The following is a 17,828-nucleotide window of genomic DNA, read 5'->3' as shown; positions in this document are numbered from 1 at the left end:
AGTGATCTCTTAATGTTTTCTAGAGCTGTATATAATCCAGGTATTCTTTATCATAATTACATTTGTAAAAGTATTAACCTCTGAGCCACATTTCAGCAGATGTCTTACAGTATACAAGACAAGCAATGCAATATATGACTCAGATGTCATTGGGAAAACACCACCAGAGCAGTGGTTAACTGGATGTGATTGGTCCAAATTTGCCTAACTCCCTCCTACTTCTCAGAGAAGAGAGCAGGTCTGACACAACCTATCAGAAAGGTTGAAGTGGACACAACGACTGCTTACTGTGTTAACACAAGGAAAATGGTGGCGAGTGGTTTTCTCAGCTTTCTCCACACTATGGAATACTGTCTGTGGTTTAAGCATTGGAGATCCTTATTAGGACATAGAAGGGAGATATGCATCGCTTAGCTAAAGGATTCTTAAATTCAAGTTTTATTTCTTGATTGGATTTGTGATTCATGTGGAATTAACTAAAAGGGATTAATCGCACTTTGATACCAAAAGTCAGACTTGTTGGTTGCTGTGAAACACTGCCAGTGTCAGACTATAGAGACCAGGGGTGGAGAGAGGATAGAAAGAGAAAAGAGAGGAAGACAGAGGGGAGAGAGATGAAAGAAAGAAAGGAAGACTGACAGGGATCAGTATAAGGAAATAGCTGGCAGTTCTGTGGATCATGTAAGTGTTAGGGTTAGACAGAATGTTAGGTAACAGAGTATTTGAGCTGGCTTACTAGAATAAAGGTAAGCTCATTATTATCAGGCAGGAACTCCCTTCTTACCAGCAGGAGGAAGCAGCAACAGGGTGACACCGGACTGGTTGTAGACTCATCTCTGAATTGCCCCTCCATGGGGACTGGACCGGCCTGTGAGTATTGGGACAGTAAGAAGAGGGTTGTGTTAGTGATCTCTGTGCTTGTGTGGCTAATTTATTTTGCTCTGTGTTATCTTTCTGGGGGTTGCTGTGTGCGCTCTGTAGAGCAGCTTTAGGACAGTGTTTCTGGCAACGGAGGGGGTTCAAAGGGTAGAAGTAGCAAAGACAGATTATTAACAGTATGTTTTGACCACATAGGAGAGGACATTGTCCTGCTGTGATGGGCCAGTTAGATTTCGACCAACACATGGTCAGAATAGATGGATTTAGACCAACACATGGTCAGGACAGTTAGATTTCGACCAACACATGGTCAGAATAGATGGATTTAGACCAACACATGGTCAGAATAGATGGATTTAGACCAACACATGGTCAGACCAGTTAGATTTAGACCAAAACATGGTCAGGACAGTTAGATTTCGACCAACACATGGTCAGAATAGATGGATTTAGACCAACACATGGTCAGAATAGATGAATTTAGACCAACACATGGTCAGACCAGTTAGATTTAGACCATCACAGGAATTGCATGTATGACAGAAAATGCTGGCCTTAATTTGGGTTTTACAACACATCCTTCACCGGTAGGCTAGTGGATTAGACTACTCCAACAACTACCGGACCTGACACAATCAGAACCAAAATGAGATTACTGTTCCACACTATACATATGAGCTTCCTTGCAAACTACTCTATTGTTCAAATGTTTGGGGTAACTTTAGAAACATCCTTGCTTTTGAATGAAAAGCACATATTTTGTCCATTAAAACCAGACGCCTCACAGGTCCACAATTGGCAGCTTCATTAAATAGTACCTTAACCCTAACTAGCATGGAAGTACTGTTTAATGAAGCTGCCAATTGAGGACATGTGAGGTGTTTCTCAAACTAGACACTCTAATGTATTTGTCCTCTTGCTCAGTTGTGCTCAGGGGCCTTTTTCTGGATAGTGCCTGTTTGTGCTGTTCTGTGAAGGGAGTAGTACAAAAGGTTCTACAAGATCTTCAGTTTCTTGACAATTTCTCACGTGTAATAGCCTTTATTTCTCAGAACAAGAATGTGTGTTAACAAAATTGCAAAAGAGTTTTCTAATGATCACATAGTGCTTTAAAATTATAAACATGTATTAGCCAACACAATGTTCCATTGGAACACAGGACTCATAGTTGCTGATAATGGGCCTCTGTAGGTGTTCTATGCCTGTGTAGATTTTCATTACAGTTTTTCTCAATCGCTTTGGTTCATTTTTAAGAACATAACAATTCTATGGCATGTCTGCAAAATGTAATAACTCACCCGAAACATTTAATTCATGCTTGAAAACCTAGTCATTTTGTCAGTAAATTGGCCAGTGCCACCAAAATGAAAAGTTTTTTTCTCATCGTGTGAGTCGTACTGGTCAACATTTTCAGATGTTTTTTTCACCATGGCAGTCAACCCTGGAAATGTTTGTTATATATACATTTCAGTTTTGTTCTACTTTTTTGTCTAGCTGAATTCTGGTGTGTATCACATTGATCTTTTTAGATACCCGTTTCAACAATGGTAAATGTTTTCTGGGAAAAGTAAATATGGTAAAATTCTGTAGTACACAGAAAAAGGATATGCAAATTTGTATGTATACAGTCAATTTTGCGATGTGTTACATGAAAACAGAAAATTCAACTCATCAGTTTTGATCAGCAAGCCATGTGCATGTAGGTATTGGGCCTGTTGCAGACAATTGTACTTACTCTTTTGCGCACAAAACGTGCAATTTGTTTAAATGAATGAGAAATTCTAATCTGGTTTGAGCAAGAAACATTGTTCAGAGATTTGAACTTATTGTTTGAAAAAAGAATTCTCATTCAAGAAATTAGCCAAAACAATTGAGAGAAACTGTAGAAATCAACTGTTTTGACCACAATAGTCATTTAAAAGATGTACATTGTCTACACTGTATTTCTGATCAATTTGATGTTATTTTAATGGACAAAAAAATATCTGAGATATTTTCTGAGAAGGTTTCATGAATGTCATTGTCTTTGGGCATTGAGAAATAGTTTGGCACTGTGTTGGGAGTGTTGACATTGTTGCATAGCTTATAGTGTGAAGGAATTTGTGGCCTGTTTATGAGGTTAGTTTCATTTCAGTCTCATTGGAAAGCATTGCAGCCTTCTCAAGATTGAGATATTTGTGCTAGGAGATGTGAGTACTAACTATTTTGTGACAATTTATGACCTGCTTGAGTTGCTTGGATGGTGTTAAACCTTCAACACCCTTGACCTTTTTAGAACCACTATACTAATCAAAATTATAATAATAATGTATTCAGATTCTATATTACAACAGTAATTTTAAAGCATTGCATAAAAAAGTGTAACATAAAAACATGTAGCTACCTATTGTACTGTACGTAAAAGTATTTTAAACTTTTTCATACAGTACAATAGGAATCAAGGGGAATCAAGCTGTCAGAAAGGTCTGATAATGTTGAGTAAATTTACGTAAGTAAGATAAGTAAGATATTATAGTTTCTCAAAATGTTAGGACATTCTTGTTGTGAATGGTTTTCACTATAGAGGTGTCTTGTACACATACCCCAGTTAACCTATGTAATATTTCTACTGTTTGCCACTATGGATTCTGGGTATGTTACCAATAAACAATGTTCTTTGTCAAGATAGGGCCCAAGTTATGTTATGAAGGAACCAAGTCATGTTATGAAGATGCCGGGTTATGTTATGTAGCAGTTGAGTTATATTATGAATCAATTGGGTTATGCCATGAAGGAGTCAGGTTATGTTATGATGCAACCGGGTTCTGTCATGATGCAGCTGGGTTCTGTTAAAATGCAGACAATTTCTGTCATGATGCAGCTGGGTTCTGTTGAAGTGCAGCCGGGTTCTGTCATGGTGCAGCCTAGTTCTGTTAAAATGCAGCTGGGTTCTGTCATAACAGAAAATGTTGATAGTATTTTATAGATAATGTTAAAATGCACTGAACATTTAGTTATCTGTGATTTCAATGCATCTGTATTTTAAGTGTATGCTCTGTTTACTGTGTGTTGTTTCTATCATGCATGTTTCTGTTCTCACCTGGCTCCCTCCTTCTTTTTGAATCCCTTTCTTTTTCCCTCCCTCCATATCCTCAACTCGTTACACCCTCCCAACTCTGTCTTTTTCTCCAACCTCTCTCTCTCCCAATTCTCTTTCTCTCTCTCACTCCTTTCTCTTGGTTATTATTGATTTCACAGGAGATATGGATGACCATTGGTGGGATCAGGCATCTTGGCATAATGAGGCAGCCTCTATGTCTATGGTATAACAGACCTTCATACTACCATCTCCCTGTTTCTCAATTCACCCGTGGACACTTGATCAACCATAATACTACCACGCGCAACTGCTACTACTACTACAATTACTACAAAATTACCAACTGTAACTGCTACTACTACTATTACTACACAACGCTACAATTACCACAAAACTACCACCCGCAACTGCTACTACTACTACTACAATGACTACACGACACTACAATTACCACAACACTACACCCGCAACTACTACTACTACTACTACTACTACTACTACTACAATTACCACAAAACTACCACCCACAACTACTACTACTAATACAGTTACTACACAACACTACAATTACCACAAAAGTACCACCCGTAACTGCTACTACTACTACTACAATTACTACACAACGCTACAATTACCACAAAACTACCACCCGCAACTGCTACTACTACTACTACAATTACCACAAAACTACCACCCGCAACTGCTACTACTACTACTACAATTACTACAAAACTACCACCTGCAACTACTACTACTACTACAATAACTACACAACACTACAATTACCACAACACTACACCCGCAACTACTACTACTACTACTACTACAATTACTACAAAACTACCATCTGCAACTATTACTACTACTACAGTTACTACACAACACTATAATTACCACGAAACTACCAACCGCATCTACTACTACTTCTACTACAATTACTACACGACACATGCTAAAATTAACACAGTATTACCACCGCAACTACTACTACTACTACTACTACTAGAATTACTACACAACACACACTAAAATTAACACAATACCACCACCCGCAACTAATACTACTACTACTACAATTACAACACGACACACACTACAATTAACACAATACTACCACCACAACTACTACTACTACAATTACTACACAACACAAACTAAAATGAACACAATACAACCACTCGAAACTATTACTACTACTTATTCCATGTGTCATTTCATGGTGTTAATGGTTTCATTATTATTCAAAAATTTAAAAATTTAACATTACTGGAAAATAGCAAAACTAGACAAACACCCTGGAATGAGTGTTAGGGTTATGGTTAGGGTTAACCCTAACCACATAATGAGTGTGTCCCAACTTTTTACTGGTTCTATGTATACATATACAGCTCCAGAAATAATTATCACCCCACCCCCCCCTCTCTCTCTCTCCCTCTATATATCTATCTATCTATATACATATATATCTCCAGAAAAAATTGAGACCACTTCACCTTTTTCTTTCCTTTCCATAAAAGTTGAAAAGGAAGGTTTTGAGTGAGGAATAAAACCATTCAATTTGCAGTGATCTCTTAATTTTAACTATTCTTCTCAACTTTTTTGGAATGGAAAGACATTTTTTCCAGAGCTGTATATAATGTCCATCTCTCGACATCTCTAGCTCTGTCTAGATCCAGATCTGTCCCTCTCTTTATTGGTCTCTATCTGACTCTTCATAGCTCTTTTTTTTGTCTCCTCTCAATTTGAAAATCCACTGGAAGAGGTCAGAGGGAAGGGACCTCATGCTTTCTCATCCAGTGGGTTTTGGGAATAGTGGAATTAAGAAAAAACTATTGAGAGAAGGCCTTTATGTTTAATTCATGAAATGTAAGAAGCTTACTTAAGATGTATGTTGTCACTTTGACCTCATAGCACCCGGTGTCATGGCAACCATCCAAAGATGGTGAACGCTTGATAGGGCGGATTTTACTTAACAAGCGAATGAAGGATGGCACAGTGCCCAGAGATACAGGAGCTCTGCTGGGACTCAAGGTAAGCTCCAGGACTCACTGATATTATATGGGGAATGATATTTGGAATGACTGACTGACCCACTGGTTTTCTGATTAACTGAATATATTACTGAATGACCAGCTGGCTGTTTGTCATAACTACATCTAAATGTCTAACTTACTGACTAAATGACTGACAGACTAACTAAATGACTGCCTGGTTGACTGGCTATCAGACTGATTGGCTGATGTATTGACTGACTGGGATACTGACTGATTGATGTACTGACAGGCTGATGTATTTGACTGACTGGTTGATGTACTGACTGACTGGCTGATGTACTGACTGACTGACATACTGACTGACTAATCGAATAACTGACTCACTGACAGACTTGCATGCTGATTGAATAGTTGATGTAATGGCATATTGATCTACTAATTGGCTGACTGATTGACTGACTGGCCTAGATCTTACTGGCTGAGAAGCTAAATAAAAGATAGTGATATTGACTTGCTGACTTTATTAGCTATTTACTAACAAGACAATTTATTAAATTATAATATAAGGAACTATTCTGTTGACAGGAAAACAATACTGTTTATCTGTATTCTGTTGACAGGTTGACAATATTGTTTATAATAAAATGATCTGTATTCTGTTGACAGAGGCAGACAATACTGTTTCTGTCTTTTAGAGGTCAGCTTTTGACATCACTGATCTAAGCTCTTTCAACATCAGGAACAGCTCTTGTTCTGTTAATCTGGTATTTCTGTAGATGTTTAGGTTGTGTGAGAGATCATCTATTCCTGAGATTTTTACTAAACTTGTGTTCAACAGGTGGTTGGAGGAAAGATGACAGATTCTGGTAGACTTTGTGCTTTCATCACTAAAGTGAAAAGAGGAAGCCTAGCAGATACAGTTGGTCATCTTCGACCAGGTACATACTGAGTCACACTGATGCTATCTCACAACAATGATGTAATGTGTATGCACTAGCTCACAGTGATGATGTAATGAGTATGAACTAGTTCACAGCGATGATGTAATGAATACGCACTAGCTCACAGCTATAATGTAATGAATACGCACCAGCTTACAGCAATGATGTAATGAGTATGCACTAGCTCACAGCGATGATGTAATGAGTATGCACTAGCACACAGCGATGATGTAATCAGTACGCACTCCCTCACAGCCATAATGTAATGATTCATTTGTCAATACTAGTATCTGTGCAGAAGTCTCCGATTTACATTTTATACATTTAGAAGATAATGTTTTCCTGGGCGGCTTAAAGGAAGTAATGATTGGATACCTTTTAATATGAGAATGTATCTTTTCTTTCTCTATTTCACTCTCATTATCTTGCCATATTTCCCTCTTTTCAGGCGATCAGGTTCTTGAATGGAATGGCAGGTTCCTTGAAGGAGCTACATTCAAGGAAGTTTACAATATCATACTGGAATCAAAGTCTGACCCCCAAGTGGAGCTGGTAGTCTCTCGAGCCACAGGGTGAGCTCAGCTCAAACAGAACCTTATAGTGCAATGTGTGTAATTGGTCTGAGATGTTTCACTAGTATTGATGTATGCTCAAGAGTCTTTCAGTATTATTTTTAAGACAGAATGAGTTGTGGATCTATGGAAATCATTGGGAAACATTTTATTGGTGGTTTCTCTGAGAAGTTACGAAAGAAAGGAATACAATAAAATGTGGTCCTTGAAAACTGCAACTGTATGATAAGTATTGGGAGATTCACACCATCTCTCCAAAGGAGAATTGCCTTTATTTACCAATAATTTGATTTGTTGAAATCGCTTACATCTGCCAAAGTCTCTAGGCTTCACAGTTACATCAAAGACTAGTTCTTTAGCTTCACAGCTATATCACAGCCATAGTCATCAAGCTTCACGGCTATACAACAGCCTTAGTTCTTTAGCATCATGGCTATATCACAGCCGTAGTTCTTTAGCTTCACAGCTATATCACAGCCTTAGTCCTTTAGCTTCACGGCAAAATCCCAGCTTTAGTCGTTTAGCTTCATGGCTATATCCCAGCTTCACTACAACACTTTCTGTGTAGCATCTTTTTTCTGCCTTATAGTGTTGTACTCATGCTTCATAATGTATAATATAAGTTTCTCATGCTTTATAATATCTAGTTGTTTTTTTTATCATATGGGTTATTAATCTTCACAAAATGTTGGTTAAATTGTTTAGTAATATTAGGGTTCTCTTCATAATTATATTTGGGTTGTCATGCTTCATAATATTTGTGTTCTCTAATTCTTCTAATTTTGTGGTTTACGTGCTCCTTTTCTTTGGTGTTTCCAAGAAATATTCCCAGTATCTCTGACACACATGGACAAATTGAATCAAGTAAGTGCTGACATACACTCACCTTAAGGTTATTAGGAACACCATACTAATATTGTGTTTGACCCCCTTTCGCCTTCAGAACTGTCTTAATTATATGTGGCATTGATTCAACATGGTGCTGAAAGCATTCTTTAGAAATGTTGGCCCATATTGATAGGATAGCATCTTGCAGTTGATGGAGATTTGTGGGATGCACATCCAGGGCACGAAGCTCCCGTTCCACCACATCCCAAAGCTGCTCTATTGGGTTGAGATCTTGTGACTGTGGGGGCCATTTCAGTACAGTGAACTCATTGTCATGTTCAAGAAACCAATTTGAAATGATTTGAGCTTTGTGACATGGTGCATTATCCTGCTGGAAGTAGCCATCAGAGGATAGGTACATGGTGGTCATAAAGGGATGGACATGTTCAGAAACAATGCTCAGGTAGGCCGTGGCATTTAAACGATGCCCAATTGGCACTAAGGGGCCTAAAGTGTGCCAAGAAAACATCCCCCACACCATTACACCACCACCACCAGCCTGCACAGTGGTAACAAGGCATGACGGATCCATGTTCTCATTCTGTTTACACCAAATTCTGACTCTACCATCTGAATGTCTCAACAGAAATCGAGACTCAGACCAGGCAACATTCTTCCAGTCTTCAACTGTCCAATTTTGGTGAGCTCGTGCAAATTGTAGCCTCTTCTTCCTATTTGTAGTGGAGATGAGTGGTATGAGTGGGGTCTTCTGCTGTTGTAGCCCATCCGCCTCAAGGTTGTGCGTGTTGTGGCTTCACAAATGCTTTGCTGCATACCTCGGTTGTAACGAGTGGTTATTTCAGTCAAAGTTGCTCTTCTATCAGCTTGAATCAGTCGGCCCATTCTCCTCTGACCTCTAGCATCAACAAGGCATTTTCGCCCACAGGACTGCCGCATACTGGATGTTTTTCCCTTTTCACACCATTCTTTGTAAACCCTAGAAATGGTTGTGCGTGAAAATCCTAGTAACTGAGCAGATTGTGAAATCCTCAGACTGGCCCGTCTGGCACCAACAACCATGCCATGCTCAAAATTGCTTAAATCACCTTTCTTTCCCTTTCTGACATTCAGTTTGGAGTTCAGGAGATTGTCTTGACCAGGACCACACCCCTAAATGCATTGAAGCAACTGCCATGTGATTGGTTGATTAGATAATTGCATTAATGAGAAATTGAACAGGTGTTCCTAATAATCCTTTAGGTGAGTGTACATGAATGGTTTTACTGTCAACGATCCATACATCTAGATGGAGCTCTTTCTTAACGATCCATACATCTAGATGGAGCTCTTCCTTAACAATGCATACATCTATATGGAGCTGTTCCTTAACAATGCATACATCTTGCATTTTTCTGTGTTACATGTACATGTCTACCTCGTGAACGTCATTGCTGTAATCCCTGCATTTCAGTTTCACATTATACCTTACACCTTCAATCTGCCTTACACCTTCAAAATAAGAATTTTGCACAACTATTCATCCTACTTGTAACATACATTATACTTAATACTTAAAAATTTTCTTCCCTCCTCTACTTGCCTTCATGGCACAGTTAGACTGCATTTGCCTTCATTGCACATCTACACATTCCACTTGTAGCATACACTACATTTAATACATTTTAGATGGAGCTGTTCCTTAACAATGTACTACATTTGTGCTCATATGGTAACCCTGGCAGAAATTGTGACTTATCATGACTTATCATGCAAAAGACATGTCTTTCATTTAAGGATAGTGATCAAATGAAGCCATTTATTATCACATAGGTGTTTGGCTCCTTTTTAAATCAAAATGATAACAGAAATCACCCAAATGGCCCTGATCAAAAGTTTACATACCCTTGAATGTTTGGCTTGTTACAGACACACAAGGTGACACAGGTGAAAATGGCAATTAAAGGTGAAATTCCAACTCGTATGGCTTTTTAAATTGCAATTAGTGTGTATAAATAGTCAATGAGTTTGTTAGCTCTCATGTGGATGCACTGAGCCGGCTAGATGCTGAGCCATGGAGAGCAGAAAAGAACTGTCAAAAGACCTGCGTAACAAGGTAATGGAACTTTATAAAGATGGAAAAAAAATATATATCCAAAGCCTTGCAAATGCCTATCAGTCCTGTTCAATAACTTATTAAGAAGTGGAAAATTCTGGGATATCATGATACCAAGGTCAGGTAGACCAAGAAAGATTTCAGCCAAAACTGCCAGAAGAATTGTTCGGGATACTAACAAAAACCCACAGGTAACCTCAGGAGAAATACAGGCTACTCTGGAAAAAGATTGTGTGGCTGTTTCAAGGAGCCCAATATGCCAATACTTGAACAAAAATGAGCTGCATGGTCAAGTTACCAATAAGGAGCCTTTACTGTACCAATGCCACAAAAAGGCCCAGTTACAATATGCCTGACAACACCTTGACATGCCTCACAGCTTCTGAGACACCATAAATTGGAGTGACAAGACCAAAATAGTACTTTATAGTCACAACCATAAGCGCTATATTTGAACAGGGATGAACAAGACCTATAGTGAACAGAATACCATCCCCACTGTGAAGCATGGTTGTGGCTCACTGATGTTTTGGGGGTGAGTGAACTCTAAAGGCATGGGGAATCTAGTGAAAATTGATGGCAAGATGAATGCAGCATGTTATCAGAAAATACTGGCATTCTTCAATTTGCATTCTTCTGCATGAAAGCTGCACATGGGACGCTCTTGGACTTTCCAGCACGACAATGACGCTAAGCACTAGGCCAAGTTGACCCTCCAGTGGTTACAGCATAAAAAGGTGAAGGTTCTGAAGTGGCCATCACAGTCTCCTGACCTTAATATCCTCGAGCCACTCTGGGGAGAAATCTAAAGTCAGAACTTTTTAAAGCAGGTAAGACAGAGATCAAAATGATCTTTAACACAAATTCAGTTTATTAATATTTGCAAATAGAGACAGAAAGACACTAACTCAATATCAGTGACAGCCTGTCTGCCATACAGTTCAGAAACACCTCCTTTTGTATGTCCAAGAAGGTGGGACATCTCACAAAATAACTGACCTTTGAGCATCTGACCTTTTAAAGGGGGCAGTACACAATTTTAAAAACTAAGGGTATCCAGACTTTTGAACAGGGGTCAATTCATTTTTTTCTTCGCTGCCATGTTTTGTTTTATGATTGTGCTATTCTGTTCTGACCTAGAGTTGAATGTGAATCCCTTAAGAATTCCTGCTCACTCATGTTTTCTTTACAAATGGTACATATAGCTCTGTAAAAAATTAAGAGATCACTCTTAATTTTTCATAAATCAGTATCTCTACATTTATGGAAGCCATTCCATTCCAGTGTCTGTTAAATGCCAACACAGGAACACCTCCTTTTACTTAATGAGGTACCGATTAGGTGATTACTTGAACCAAATCTAATTTAACGAAGAAAAGGATAAAAAACACTGCTGTGGTCATCACTATTCTCTTGCAATAGGACCAGTTGGATGGCAAAAACAGTGCAACTAGTACCTCAAAGGTAATTTAAATAAAATAATAACTATTGAGCATGACAAAAGAGTTGAAAAGAAAAGCTTTGAGTGAGGAATGGTTCAATTATGGCTTTACTGGCAGAGGGATACAGTGAGCGTCAGGTTGGTTCCATCTTGAAAATTTCAAAGACGGCTGTTCATAAGAACAAGGTCAAGCAACACACATTGGGGACAACAAAGCTACAAACTGGCAGAGGACGAAAACGGCTCTCCACTGACAGAGATGACCGTCAACTCATTTGAATGTGACTCAACAACTGTAGGATGACATCATGTGACCTACAAAAAGAATGGCAAACAGCAGCTGGCGAGGACTGTTCGAAACAGGCTCCTAGGGGCAGGGCTGAAGTTGTGCAAAGCTAGAAAAAAGCTCTTCATCAATGAGAAGCAAAGAAGAGCCAAGGTGATGTTTGCAAAAGACCATAAGGATTGGACCTCTCTAGGAACCTGTGAAATTTGGTGGAGGATCGGTGATGATCTGGGGATTCTTCAGCAAGGCTAGAATCGGGCAGATTTGTTTTTGTGAAGGATGCATGAATCATGCCAAGTACAAAGTTATCCTGGAAAAACACCTGCTTCCTTCTGCTCTGACAATGTTCCCCAACTCTGAGAATTGGTTTTTCCAATAGGACAATGCTACATGCCACACAGCCAGGTCAATCAAGGAGTGGATGGAGGACCACCAGATCAAGACCCTGTCATGGTCAACCCAATCTCTAGACCTGAACCCTATTGAAAACCTCTGGAATTTGATCAAGGAAGATGGATGGTCACAAGCCATCAAACAAAGCCGAGCTACTAGAATTTTTGTGCCAGGACTGGCATAAAGTCTCTCAACAGCTATGTGACAGATGGTGGAGAGCATGTCAAGACACATGAAAGCTGTGATTAAAAATCAGGGTTATTCCACCAAATATTGATTTCTGAACTCTTGCTAAGTGAAAACATTAGTATTTTGTCGTTGAAAAATGAATATGAATTTGTTTTCTTTGCATTATTTGAGGTCTGAAAACAATACATATTTTTTGGTTGTTTTGACCAGTTATTATTTTCTACAAATAAATACTATAAATTACAACATTTTTACTTGGAATTTGGGAGTAATGCTGTCAGTAGTTTATATTATCAATTCTCCAAGGGTATACAAACTTTTGAGCACAACTGTAGATGGAACTGTTCCTTTTATTTTATCATTCTATTTAGATCAGCACAATGATTCAAAAATAAACTGCACATTTAATACTTTTAAGTTAAAATGTTAATTATTTCTTGTCTCTGTAGGTTGGAGTTCCTTTGAATCCCAGAAGATGGGTCCAGTGATATCTGTCACTTCTCCCATGAGTCCTGGAATGCTTCATGATGCTCCCCAGTACCTGTCTGGACAAGGCTCTGTAAGGACTACAGTGTGCTGAAACTAAATAATTGAATACCAAATGAACCAATCAAATGAGGGATCTTTAGGAAAGCATTTAGGTGGGACTTTGATAAACATAGACAAGAAACCTGATCAGTTCACGTTACCCATACAGGTGAATGCAAAATTATTCAGTATATACAGAGGTTCTCATAAGGATTCACACCTTGGGCTTTTCCACATTTTTTTATTACCATTAAATCAAAATAGATTTTAATCATGTTTTTGCCACTGATCAATTTAACAAAAGTCCATTAGGTCAAAGAAATCAGATTGTTGTGAATTAATTTCATATAGAAAATAACTGATTACATAGTATGTTTTCATTTTGGTGAAGGCAATGAGATTCAAATTTCTCAACAAATATGGAAAACTTTACATTTGACAGATGTGTAAATATTGTTTGAATTAGGGCTGAAACTGGGGGTATAGTTTAAATGTTTGACGGTTTATTCATGTTATGTATTTGAAGGCCAGAGGATAGAGACAGAAATTTCATCTATTTTGTTGACAGCTTTTAATGTTGAGTGTCTGCAAAAGTGTGTCAGTGTGGTTTTGATTTATGTGTCTGTGTTGTTTTGGTTTATGCGTTTCTGTGGTTTTGGTTTATGTGTATGTGTTATTTTGATTTGTGTGTCTGTGTTGTTTTGGTTTGTGTGTCTGTGTGGTTTTGGTTTATGCGTTTCTGTGGTTTTGGTTTATGTGTATGTGTTATTTTAATTTGTGTGTCTGTGTGGTTTTGGTTTATGTGTATGTGTTATTATAGTTTGTGTGTCTGTGTTGTTTTGGTTTATGCATTTCTGTTGTTTTGGTTTGTATGTCTTTGTTGTTTTGATTTGTGTGTCTGTGTGGTTTTGATTTGTGTGTCTGTGTGGTTTTGGTTTGTGTGTCTGTGTGTGCTTTTGGTTTGTATTATTATCTTGTTTGTAATGTATATTCATTCTGTTCACCAGAGTCCAAACCTTAATAGAAGAACCAGGCCTTCAGTCCCTCGGGTCCAGGTAAAATCCCTGTCAGCCTGGAAGGCGCTGTCCTTCTCTCCCTGCCATATTCCTATTTTCAGTAATTGGAAAATGCATAGGAGAGAAGTGGACACAATTATACCCTTCAATGTACTTCCAATATTGCTGTTTCTACTACAGTTGGGGTTAAAGATTTCATCCAAACCTATTAAAAAGGTGTTCTGATATGATTTAGTTATGGACATTGAGGATAAAAAAAAAAACGTACCAAACCTAGGCATAATTCACATAGAAGAATAATGTACCTAATTAACAGCATAGTAAAAAATACAAAAAGTGTAGTTTCTAAGTACTTTCATTTCTAAAGAGTAGTTCTCACACCCAGATAATTTTTAAGACCCCTGGTCTAGGTGGTACACTATTCCAGTCTAGTTCTGCCTGTACAGTTTGGAAATCACCTATGCTTAAATGTACTATATGACACTACATTGGCTAATGAACTCTCAGTAAGCGAGACATAGAGTTGTGATCCACTCTGCTATAAAGTTAAGTTCATGACACATTAGAGTTCCTCAGTAAGACCAGCCTAAAGATAATCTGCTCATCAATGATATCACTGTTCTTTCTCTCCAGGTCAAACTGTGGTATGATAAGATGGGTCACCAGCTGATAGTCACCATCCTGGGATCTAAAGACCTTCCTTCCCGGGAAGACGGCCGACCCAGGAACCCATATGCTAAAATATACCTCCTCCCTGACAGAAGGTAGGAAAGAACATTATCCACATTGTCTTACAATATGATGATATCATTAGTACTATAGTGTTGTTGTATAAGTATTATGTATTGGTTATATCGGTAGTACTATAGCATTGTTGTATAAGTATTATGTATTGGTTGTATCAGTAGTACTACAGTGTTTTTGCATAAGTATTATTTATTGGTTGTATCTGGAGTACTATAGCATTGTTGTATATGTATGATTTATTGGTTGCATTTGAAGTAGTATAGCATTGTTGTACATGTATTATTTATTGGTTGTATCAGTAGTAATATAGCATTGTTGTATAAGTATTATTTATCGGTTTTATCTGGAGTACTATAGCATTGTTGTACATGTGTTATTTATTAGCTGTATGAATAGTATTGTACCATGGTTGCATCACAGTTGTACCATTATTGTATCTGTCATATGGTATAATGGTTTATCGCTGTATCAGTCATATGGTTTCATCATTAATCATTGTATCAGTCATATGGTATAATCGTTTATCATTGTATCAGTCATATGGTATAATCTTTTATCATTGTATCAGTCATATGGTATAATCTTTTATCATTGTATCAGTCATATGGTATAATCATTTATGATTGTGTCAGTCATATGGTATAATCATTTATCATTATACAGTCATATGGTATAAATGGTGTGGTATGCTTCCCTGTAGTGACAAAAGCAAACGGAGAACAAAAACAGTTAAGAAATCTGTAGAACCTAAATGGAACCAGACCTTCATGTACACCCCAGTCCATTTGAGGGAGTTTAGAGAACGCATGCTGGAGATCACTTTGTGGGACCAGGCACGGGTCAGAGAGGAGGAAAGTGAGTTCTTGGGAGAGGTAAGAGATTTTACCAAACAGTTACTGAAGTAAATGTGATGGGCTTGCCAGCTTGTTTTACATAAGATAGTTTAAGAGTTTGATGTTAGGATATTGTAGGAGATTCTATGAGAAACATTGTTGGTTTGGTCCCTTCAAATGTAATTGTATAAGGTTTCATTCATGGTAATGATAAAAAGTACAATAATTAATATAATCATAGTTGATAAACATGTACATCTTTTAAGTTGGGATAGCATAAACATGTGAAATAAAAGTTTAAACTATGTAAACAATGCTAATTAAAATGGTACGTTGTTTATAAACATTCAATAACATTTCGGGATTATAGGGTTCTTGGCCTTGAAGCATAGCAATTTTGAATTGAAACCTCTGCATGTGCTACGAACCCCATGTTAACTTATACACATTTTAAACCCTTATCACTACAAAAGTAAACATAGTATTGGAGTTAGGGTTGATCGCATTAACAATGTATTAGATGGGTTAGGATTAGGTCTGACCCTAACCCTAACCCTCCCAGTGGGAGAAGGGTGCAGTGGGAGACTGATGCAGTGGGGGAAGTTTGTGCTATAGCTAACTTCATTCTCAGTATGGGTTAACACTAACCCCTGATCCTAACTGCCAATATTAACCCAAGCTGACTTAATTCTCTGTATGGGTGAACACTAACCCCTGATCCTAACCGCCAATACTAACCCAAGCTGACTTAATTCTCTGTATGGGTTAACACTAACCCAAGCTGACTTAATTCTCAGTATGGGTTAGCACTAACCCCTGATCCTAACCGCCAACACTAACCCAAGCTGACTTAATTCTCTGTATGGGTTAGCACTAACCCCTATCCTAACCGCCAACACTAACCCAAGCTGACTTAATTCTCTGTATGGGTTAGCACTAACCCCTGATCCTAACCGCCAATACTAACCCAAGCTGACTTAATTCTCTGTATGGGTTAGCACTAACCCTTGATCCTAACTGCCAATACTAACCCAAGCTGACTTAATTCTCTGTATGGGTTAACACTAACCCCTGATCCTAACCGCCAACACTAACCCAAGCTGACTTAATTCTCTGTATGGGTTAACACTAACCCCTGATCCTAATCGACAACACTAACCCAAGCTGATTTATTTCTTGGTATGGGTTAACAATAACCCCTGATCCTAACCGGAACTGTGAGGTATCAGTACTGTAGAACTACATGGAGCTGTAAAGTATCAGTCTTGTAGAACTACATGGAGCTGTAAAGTAGCAGTCTTGTAGAACTACATGGAGCTGTAAAGTATCAGTCTTGTAGAACTACATGGAGCTGTAAAGTATCAGTCTTGTAGAACTACATGGAGCTGTAAAGTTTCATTACTGTAGAACCCTCCAGTCAGTACTTGTGTTGTGTGTGTTTTGTGTGTTCAGGTCCTTATAGAACTGGAGACAGCTTTGTTGGATGATGCAGCCCACTGGTACAAACTGCAGACACACAACATGTCCTCCGTCCCACTGCCAAGCCCATCACCCTACATGCAGAGAAGACTGCTACCAGGAGAGAGAAGGCTACAGAGTAGGTCCCAGTACACCACACTGAACCATCAGCCCAATGTTTCTAAATGACACATCACCACACTGAACCATCAGTCCGGCATCTCTAAATGACACATCACCACACTGAAGTATCACCACACTGATTCAGTAAGACTCTACCATCACTGATGTTGACAGACATTAAAAATAATACTTATTATTTGTTCATAAGCAGGAAGAACAAATATATAGAATGACTTCGAGAAGTATTCAGAGATCTTCACATTTTCCACATGTTGTTGTGTAACCAAGACATAACTTGGTTATTATATCACAATTTAATACAATTGATCAAAAATCCCTATAAGAAATATTTCAACATCTTAAAACTCCCACGTGTTGTCTCAACACAGTGTCATCTGCTTTAATATT

The 17,828-nt window shown here is 38.2% G+C and overlaps 1 protein-coding gene across 6 annotated transcripts in view; it reads left to right on the top strand.

Annotated features, from left to right (window-relative positions):
- Positions 1-262: 262 nt before the first annotated feature.
- rims2b (regulating synaptic membrane exocytosis 2b) overlaps positions 263-17,828 on the top strand; it is a 92,023-nt gene continuing 74,457 nt past the window's right edge. For 5 of the 6 annotated variants that reach the window (XM_034294736.1, XM_029122956.2, XM_029122955.2 and 2 more), the window contains exons 1-11: positions 263-870; positions 4,117-4,181; positions 5,870-5,989; positions 6,791-6,890; positions 7,342-7,465; positions 8,286-8,329; positions 13,165-13,274; positions 14,251-14,298; positions 14,893-15,023; positions 15,707-15,878; positions 17,292-17,436. In XM_034294736.1, the coding sequence (XP_034150627.1) occupies positions 4,122-4,181; positions 5,870-5,989; positions 6,791-6,890; positions 7,342-7,465; positions 8,286-8,329; positions 13,165-13,274; positions 14,251-14,298; positions 14,893-15,023; positions 15,707-15,878; positions 17,292-17,436 (1,054 nt within the window). In that variant the 5' untranslated portion in view covers positions 263-870; positions 4,117-4,121. Of the gene's footprint in view, positions 871-3,013; positions 3,069-4,116; positions 4,182-5,869; positions 5,990-6,790; positions 6,891-7,341; positions 7,466-8,285; positions 8,330-13,164; positions 13,275-14,250; positions 14,299-14,892; positions 15,024-15,706; positions 15,879-17,291; positions 17,437-17,828 lie in introns of all 6 variants that reach the window. The other variant, XM_034294734.1, reaches the window with a different exon arrangement.

Source organism: Esox lucius, chromosome 10 (assembly GCF_011004845.1).
Source record: "Esox lucius isolate fEsoLuc1 chromosome 10, fEsoLuc1.pri, whole genome shotgun sequence".
NCBI lineage: Eukaryota > Metazoa > Chordata > Actinopteri > Esociformes > Esocidae > Esox > Esox lucius.
This window is presented reverse-complemented; position numbering and strand designations above follow the sequence as displayed.